The sequence below is a fragment of the Mirounga angustirostris genome, unplaced genomic scaffold (genome assembly GCF_029215605.1).
Source record: "Mirounga angustirostris isolate CCGP_5_RB_7025 unplaced genomic scaffold, mMirAng1.0.hap1 SCAF_13, whole genome shotgun sequence".
Classification (NCBI taxonomy): Eukaryota; Metazoa; Chordata; class Mammalia; order Carnivora; family Phocidae; genus Mirounga; species Mirounga angustirostris.
This window is the reverse complement of record NW_026991721.1, coordinates 464,497-472,936: the sequence shown is the minus strand read 5'-3', so window position 1 is coordinate 472,936 and position 8,440 is coordinate 464,497. Positions and strand designations below refer to the sequence as shown.

The window sequence follows — 8,440 nt, the reverse complement described above, 5'->3', positions numbered from 1 at the left end:
AACCCTCATGGGGCACCTGGCTGGCTCAGTCGTTAAGCATCCGACTCTTGATCTCAGGGTCATGAGTTCAGGCCCCATATTGGGCTCCACACTGAGCATGGAGCCTACGTAAAATAATAAAAAGTAGATAGAACCCTCAGGACCGCACATTTTGGGGGCAGTTTTTCAAATTGCATCCTTTCTAGACCTGTGAAGTGTTCTTTGGTGGCTTCTGGAAATTCCTGGGGCGGGGGGGATCAGGCTTTGTTGCCAGTCCTCAAAGAGTTCTGTGTCAGGGCATCTCCTGCTGGACGCAGCCTCGGGGGACAGGCAAGGGGCCGGCTTCTGTCAGCACAGGCCAGGCCCTTCGGGGCACCGTGGGTCTTCAGAGCCAGGGCTCCAGGGAGCTGCAGGCTGGGGTGATTGGCATCAGTGGGACGGCTGAGTGAGCTGGGTCGTCAAGGCCCCTCCAGGGGCTTCCCGGTCAGCCAGGCCCTCTGTGGCTCTGCATGTATCCCTCCCCCCACCCTGTGCACCTTGTCCTCCTCTGTGGGAGCTGCAGGTCCTGCCTACAGGGCCAGTGGGGACCGTACAGGTCCCCAGCAGCTCCCAGCTCGTGGGGTTGGTCAGTCCTGCCCCCACATACAGGGGATGAGGAGGAGGACACGGCGTGGGACACAGCCAAGGTTGGGAGGTGCCCACAGCTGCCTGGCAGGGGGAGGTGCTGGTTGATGGCAGGGCTCTCGGACTACCTGAGGTGGCTCCACAGGTCCATGTGGAGGGAGCATCAGAGGGCATGGGGGGCCCCTTGCTCTGACCTTGCCTTCAGCCTGAGGGCCCCAGTGACCCTCCCTGCTCTTCAAGTCTGAGACCCCCAGGAGGGACCATTGGCCCAGCTTGGGGCAGGTGTCTGTGGGGCTAGCCAGTGGGGGCAGGGGCTCAGGGCTTGTGCTCCTGTCTGAGTATCAGGGCTGCTCCCTGCGGGGAGACCCAGGGTGTCTGCTGCAATTGTCCTCACGCTTCATGGGCAAGAAGGTGCGGAAACTCAAGGAGCCACCAGAGCCAGGTCTGCCAGGTGCCCCTCGCCCCACTCCCACTGAGACCCTGAGCAGGGGAGGGTGAGCACCCACAGGCGGGAAGGGGCAGCCCCGTGCCATTGTGAGGTCAGGCCCTCACAGCCCATAATTTCTCACGTTCAGAAGAAAACCTAGTGCCTAGAAGCATAGACGGCGTCCCTGACATGGGCATAGTAGCCCTGGAAAGCAGAGGTCCTCCCCAGGACCGGGAGAGTGAGATGAAGTCCAGGTTGGAGGGCCTGAGAGCTGCCCCTCTTCCCCAGGATTGGGTCTGTACTGTGAGCACGGAGGGGCAGCTTGGTGGCTCTGCCCTGCCTGGGGCCAGGCACCTCCTCCTGCTTGTGGGAGCCTGCCTCGGTGGCCCTACCCAGCACCCTGGCCCCATCTCCTCAGGGCTTTGGACATTATCACAGGCAGGGAGCTGTGCTCTGACCTGGAGGCAGCGGCCAAAGCTCAGCTAGCTGAGGGGGATGTGGGGCCACCTTGGCTGCTCCTTGCAGAAGCAGGGGGCCGGTCTGGGCGGGGCCTGGCTGCTGATGGGCCCACTGTGGTGGTCTTCCCACTGGGGAAAGGGTGGTCTCAGGAAACTGCTGCTCAGCCCCAGGGCAAGTCTCCTCTCTGCAGGACAACTGTCCACACTCTCCCACTGAGAGAGGGGCAAGGGCTGTGGGGTGGGGGGTGAGGCTGCCGCCCGCAACAGCTGGAGGGAGGGTGCAGCTGGTGTCAGGGTGTGTCAGGGAGGGAACCTTTTGGAGGAGGGTGTGAGTCACCATGAGTGAGCCTGTAGGCAGCCCCACGAGCAGAGTCCTGGCCTTCCCAGGCAAGGGCTGCCCTGGTTCTGGAAGTTTCTCCTCCGGCGAGGCTGAATGGGCCTCCCTGGAGCGCAAGCAAGAGCTGGCTTGCCTCTCACCTCACCCTGAGCCTGGAGCCAGCTTTGTGGGGTCTATTCTCTGGGCTTCCTCAGAAGGAAGGAGGGGCTTAACTGGCTGGGGCCGGTTTAGTAGGGGTCTGGGGTCCACGTGGGGCAGAAGCTCCTCCTCCTTGCTCCTCCCACACCCTCCCCTCTCCGTCCTCCCCAGCCCCAGCCTTCCCAGCAGGTGTTTAGGAAGGTATTAGTTTAATCAGTCGTACAAAACCGCCCCCTCCCTTGCTGGGGTCCTGCCCCCTGAGGCATGGCCAGGTCCTCGCAGAGGACTCTGGGGGTGCGGGTGAGGGGCGGCTCAGCAGCAGAGGCGAAGGGCCTTGCGGAAGACCGTGCGGAACTCGGCGTTGAAGACGGTGTAGATGAGGGGGTTGAGGGCGCTGTTGACGTAGCCCAGCCAGGTGACCGCGCTGACCAGCTGCGGAGGCACGGCGCAGGCGGGACACAGCGCCCGGGTGATGTGCACCACAAAGAAGGGGGTCCAGCACACCAGGAAGGCCCCTGGGGGCGGGGGGAGGGGGAGGGCGCGGTGAACCAGGGTCCCTGCGGCACCCCCCCCCGCCGGCGTCCTGGGCACCGTCTCGGGCCGCGGGCGCTGACACCTTCCACTCCGCCCACCGACCCCGGGGCAGGTGCCCACCGACCACCACAGGCAGGACTCTCATGGCCTTGCGCTCCCGGCCGGTGATCTTGGCGCGCCTCCTTTTGCTTCCCTGCAGCGGGGGCTCCGCCGGGATGGCGGCGGGAGGCGGGATGGCCTCGGGGGGCGCGACGGCCTCGGGGGGCGGAATGGGCTCGGGGGGCGCGACGGCCTCGGGGGGCGGGATGGCCTCGGGGGGCGGAATGGGCTCGGGGGGCGCGACGGCCTCGGGGGGCGGGATGGCCTCGGGGGGCGCGACGGCCTCGGGGGGCGGAATGGGCTCGGGGGGCGCGACGGCCTCGGGGGGCGGGACGGCCTCGGGGGGCGCGACGGCCTCGGGGGGCGGGACGGCCTCGGGGGGCGCGGCGGCCTCGGGGGGCGGGACGGCCTCGGGGGGCGCGGCGGCCTCGGGGGGCGGGACGGCCTCGGGGGGCGCGGCGGCCTCGGGGGGCGGGACGGCCTCGGGGGGCGCGGCGGCCTCGGGGGGCGGGACGGCCTCGGGGGGCGCGGCGGCCTCGGGGGGCGGGACGGCCTCGGGGGGCGCGACGGCCTCGGGGGGCGGGACGGCCTCGGGGGGCGCGGCGGCCTCGGGGGGCGGGACGGCCTCGGGGGGCGCGGCGGCCTCGGGGGGCGGGACGGCCTCGGGGGGCGCGACGGCCTCGGGGGGCGGGATGGCCTCGGGGGGCGCGGCGGCCTCGGGGGGCGGCGGGCCGGGGCCGCTGGGCCGGCGAGGCGCCCGGCCGTGCAGCTTGGCGCGACGGGCGGCCTCCCAGCGCCGCAGGCCCCGGAACGTGGCCCAGTAGAGCAGCAGCATGAGCGGGCAGGGCAGGAAGAAGGAGCACACGGACGAGTAGACCACGTAGTCGCGGTCCTCCAGGCGGCACACGGCGGGGTCGCGGCCGCGCGCGTCGTTGAGCCCGCACAACACTGGGGCCGCCACCGCGGCCGACAGCAGCCACGTGGCGCCGATGAACAGCGGCTGGCGCCCGCCGCCGCTCTGGCGGTTGTAACTCAACGGCACGGCCACGGCCACGAACCTGCGGGGGGCGCGGTGAGGGCGACCCGGACAGCGGAGGGGCGCGGGGCGGGCGGGGCGGGGGCGCGAGGCGGGGCGGCGGCCGGCTCACCTGTCCACGCTGATAGCGCACAGGTTGAAGATGGAGGCGGTGCACAGCATGACGTCCATGGCCATGAGCGCGTCGCAGAGGCCGGGGCTGAACAGCCACACGCCGCCCTGGACCTGCGCGCGGGAAGGGGCGCGGGGCGGGGGCGCAACAACAGACGCAGGGCCCGCTGCCGGTCTCCCCCGCACCAGGAGCCCTCACAGCCGCCTGGGCTGTGCTCTTTCTGACCCCCACCTTTCTGGGGCGAGCGGGGATGTGCCAGAGGCCCGCACTCCTGGGCAGCCTTCCCTCTGAGCTGGGCGAGATTCCCTCCCAGAAAGGAGGAACCCTTTCTGTTAAAGCCGAGAAAGGCCTGGGGAAGCCCTGGAGATGGGGTCTAGATGGTGGAGGACTCTGATCTTGATGCTGTGGGGCTCGGGGCAGGGGGGCGCTCCCCCCCGCAGGCCAGCCCCCTGGAGCATGAAGCCCACTGGCCCCGTTCCCTCCCTGGCTAAGAGTCAGCCTGTCTGGTTAAACTCTGTCACTGCTCTGGGACTCCACAAGTCACCTCACTTTTGTCCCCTCATCTGTAAAATGAGGGTGATGAGAGTATCCACATAAGTGCTCTGAGGATAAATGAGTTAAAAGATGTAAAGGCCTCAGCACCCTGATCAGTGACCTCACCAAGGGCAAAGGAGCAGACAGCCGCCCCCCTTCTAAATCCCCTCCCGCTGATTTGGGACGATTAGGAGCTTAAGAGCTGTCACTGTGATGTCTGTCTGTGGCTCTGGGGGAGGGGCAGATCATGTGTGTCCTTGTCCTGCCCAGTCTCTCCACGTCCACCTCAGAAAAACTGAGTCTCCCCTCCCCTCCCCCACTGCCCGGGTCACCGAGTTCCCAGCGCAGGCCTAAGCAGCTTTTCTCTGCCCAAACCGCAAAGCAGACAAGGGCTGGCACCAAGGGGGACCCACCCGAGGGCCAGACCTGGTCTGGGGATGGAGGCTTCTGGGCCCTGGTTCTTGGCGGGGGCTCTGGACCCCACGCCAACCCCTGCTTTCGGTTCCAGCATCAGGGCAGGGCCTCCCCTTCCTCCAACCCTGCTCACTTGCCATCAGCTCCTCGCAGCTGAATGCCCCTCCTGCTGTGGGCAGAGTATGTGCGTGAGTGAGGGTCTCCTTCCCTGGGGTGCTCTGGTGTGTGCATGTTCCTGGTCACGCCTGACTGTGGTTTGTGCAGTGATGTGTGTGTGTCTCTGTGCCCCAGGGAGAGCGGGGGGAGGGGGGTAAACCTGAATCTGCCTGTCCATCTGCCTCCCCTGAGGAATGGAACCTCAGCTGAGGGATAGTGGGTGGCTGGACTGCCAACCTCGCCTGTTTCTGAGGTTGGCTGGCTTGAAGGGCAAAGGCATCTCTTGGGTAGGAGATGCCAAAACAGGGACAGGAGAAGAGAGGCACAGAGGGAGGGCGGACAGCCAGCCAGCCAAACAGGTAAACTGACAGCAAGATGGGGGGCGGGGATCAGAGGGGACCGAGGCTCCAGTTGTCCTGGGACCAGGCCCAGCGTCCCTGCAGCCGCCCCGGCTCGAGGTTCCTGAGAAGCCCAGTGGCCGGGTGGCTCTGGGTCCTCACGGTGGATGGGGACAGGGGACGAAGGAGCAGGTGAGCAGTGCGCGTGCGGTCGTGAACGCGGGCTCACCTCGGAGTAGACGAAGAGAGGCAGCACGAGCAGGGCGAGTAGTAGGTCGGCGGCTGCCAGGCTCACGATGAAGTAGTTGGTGGGCGTCTGCAGGGCTCGCTCGGCCGCCACGCTGACGCACACGAGCGCGTTCCCCGCGAGCACCGCGCCGATGAGCAGCACGCCCCCCGCCAGCGCCGCCGCCGCCGCGGGAGTTCCCGCGCCGCCGCCGGTTCCCGGCCCGCGCCCCTCCAGCAGCCCGTCCGCGTCCGCCGCGCTGCGGTTCCCCATGGTGCACCTGCCCCCATGTGCCCGGGCGGGCGCTCAGCACCGCGGACAGTGCCCGGGTCGCGAGCCCGGGAGCCCCGCCCCCAGGCGCGCCCCGAGCCCGGCCGGAGCCCCGCCCTGATCCGCCCGGCTGGGTGGGCCCCGGGCGCTCTAAGGCGCACCCTGTCTTTGCCCGTCTTGGGCTTCTGCGCTCCGGGAGACGGGCCGGTGGACAAATGCAACGACCCTTAAGAGTTAAGCGAGGTGATTGGCACGGGCGGGCCCAGCATCGCCCCGCGCCGCGCAGGCTTGGAGGTACGCGCGGGTCTGCGCTCTGGGAAACCGAGCGGGATAGGAGGTCGGCCGGACCCTCCCTCGAGGTGTGCGGCACGCCAGCGCCCTCCCGCCGGGCCCCAGAGACCCCCGGGTCGGGCCTGCGCCGGAGGGGTGCCTGCTTCCCAGGGACGCCCCAGGAGGCGCCTCCAGGCGGAGGCGGGGCCGCTTCTCACTCCACCCTGTTCCCAGGACACCCTGAGAGCACCCTTCTCAGGCCGGTCCCGCCAGACAGCGAGAGACCTGAACTCCTTGCCCGCCTCCCCCGTGGGCCCCCTGATGGGGCTTCCCTCCGGTCACCCGACACAACCTCTCATGCCCCAGGGCGTCCCCCACCCCGCAATGATTGCAGGCCCCAGTCTGCGGCCCTGCACCCCATCCCCTGAAGCAGCCTCTCCTCCATGACGGGGACCCTGCCCAGTTACTCTCCAACAATGGCCACTGCCTGGTGCTGACTTCATAGCCTGAAACGAGATAAGCAGGAGGAAGGAGCATGACAAGCGCTCACGGAACTTTGCAATCGTCATGGTTGTGCCTGCTCTTTAGACTCACATTACCTGAGTCACCGCCTTCTTCACCCTCTCAGCCTGCACCTGCCAAACCCACAAACTCACTGGATCTTGGGGCCATCTCAGGTCCATTACCCCCACCTGCCAACACATGACTGTGGGAGCACGGGGTGGGGGGGCCCTCTGGGGGTAGGGTCCCAGGTCTGTAGGTAGGACTGTTGTAGACCAGATGCACGGGACACAGAGTTAGCCAGAGACCGCTGTGCATGATGGAGTCAGCCCCGGCTGTGCTCCCGCTGATACAGAAGTTCACAGAAAGAACATACACGGAAAGTGCATTACAGTGAGAACATATTATGGACTTACTAAGTCAGAGGGACACAGAGCCTGGAGCCCGTCCCTAAAGGGCCCATGAAGTGGGCCGTCCACCTGCATCACTCTGTGGGACTGCCTAATGCGCCTCCACCCTCCTCAGTTTCCGTTTCTGGCTGCCTCCACCCTGGGAGGCTGGGAGACTCCGGATGGGCCTGGAGCACAGAGCTGTTGCCAGGAACTCTGAGACAGCAGGGGACACAGTGGCCCGCTTGGTGAGCTGAGCATGTGCGTATTAAAGAGAAAACAAGGGGCACCTGGGTGGCTCAGTCAGGTGAGCGCACCAGACTCTTGACTCAGGCTCCTGAGATCAGCCCCATGTCGGACTCTGCGCTCATCACGGATTCTGCTTGAGACTCCCTCTCCCTCCCCCTTCGCCCCACCCCTTGGATGTTTGCTCTCGCTCTCGCTCTCTCTCAAATAAATAAATAAAACCTTAAAGAGAAAACAAGGACTCTGAAAAAAAAAAAAAAGCCATAATGAGAGTCATAAGGAGTGAAATCACATGGATCTAATATAGGAAAGGTGGGGCGCCTGGGTGGCCAGTCATTAAGCGTCTGCCTTCGGCTCAGGTCACGATCCCGGGGTCCTGGGATCGAGGCCCACATTGGGCTCTCTGCTCGGCGGGAAGCCTGCTTCTCCCTCTCCCACTCCCCCTGCTAGTGTTCCCTCTCTCGCTGTGTCTCTCTCTGTCAAAGAAATAAATAAAATCTTAAAAAATTAATATAAGTAAGGTGTGTGCAGGGTATGTGTGTAGACAGGTATCTAGGTCTGAGTTGCATTTAACACCTCCATCCCTTTCACACAGATCCATGTTGTTGGCAGGTGGGGGTAATGGACCTGAGATGGCCCCAAGATCCAGTGAGTTTGTGGGTTTGGCAGGTGCAGGCTGAGAGGGTGAAGAAGGCAGTGACTCAGGTAATGTGAGTCTAAAGAGCAGGCACAACCATGACGATTGCAAAGTTCCGTAAGCGCTTGTCATGCTCCTTCCTCCTGTTATCTCGTTTCAGGCTATGAAGTCAGCACCAGGCAGTGGCCATTGTTGGAGAGTAACTGGGCAGGGTCCCCGTCATGGAGGAGAGGCTGCTTCAGGGGATGGGGTGCAGGGCCGCAGACTGGGGCCTGCAATCATTGCTGGGTGGGGGACGCCCTGGGGCATGAGAGGTTGTGTCGGGTGACCGGAGGGAAGCCCCATCAGGGGGCCCACGGGGGAGGGACAGGCAGGCTTTCTTCCCTTCTGAAGCCTTGAACAAGAGAGCTCACAATACTAGTGACTGGACCAGGAGGACTTCACTTTCTCACAGGACAGAAGTCCAAGGCAGGGAAGGCTCTGCGACCTTGGGTTGGATGCCAAGTAGTGAATCTAGCCTAGCCTCTGATCCACTTGGAGTTTCCTCCTGGTCCCCAGATGTCAGCCACCATTAAGAATGAAAAGGCAGTCTGGACTGGGAAAGGACATATGTAATACAGATCTCTGATAAAGGATGTGGATCCAGAATATACAAAGAACTGCATCAAATCAGTAAGAAAATACAGTCCAATTTTCAACAAGGGCAAAAGATCAA

At 64.8% G+C, this 8,440-nt stretch overlaps 1 protein-coding gene across 1 annotated transcript; it reads right to left on the bottom strand.

Annotated features, from left to right (window-relative positions):
* Nucleotides 1-1,927: 1,927 nt before the first annotated feature.
* Nucleotides 1,928-6,662, bottom strand: DRD4 (dopamine receptor D4). Its single transcript, XM_064575934.1, has 5 exons — nucleotides 5,416-6,662; nucleotides 3,745-3,857; nucleotides 3,294-3,654; nucleotides 2,618-2,753; nucleotides 1,928-2,478 (listed from the first exon to the last, which is right to left on the bottom strand). Exons 1-5 carry the CDS (start codon nucleotides 5,683-5,685, stop codon nucleotides 2,276-2,278), a joined length of 1,083 nt encoding a protein of 360 aa, XP_064432004.1. The 5' UTR covers nucleotides 5,686-6,662; the 3' UTR covers nucleotides 1,928-2,275.
* Between the last annotated feature and the right edge of the window lie 1,778 nt (nucleotides 6,663-8,440).

Excerpts from the sequence above, each read along its gene's own strand:
- DRD4 (XM_064575934.1), bottom strand. The coding sequence starts at position 5,685 with ATGGGGAACCGCAGCGCGGCGGACGCGGACGGGCTGCTGGAGGGGCGC. Across the intron at positions 3,655-3,744 it reads TGCGCTATCAGCGTGGACAG|GTTCGTGGCCGTGGCCGTGC; the intron begins GTGAGCCGGCCG and ends CGCCCCCCGCAG. Across the intron at positions 2,479-2,617 it reads AGTCCTGCCTGTGGTGGTCG|GGGCCTTCCTGGTGTGCTGG; the intron begins GTGGGCACCTGC and ends CCCCGCCCCCAG.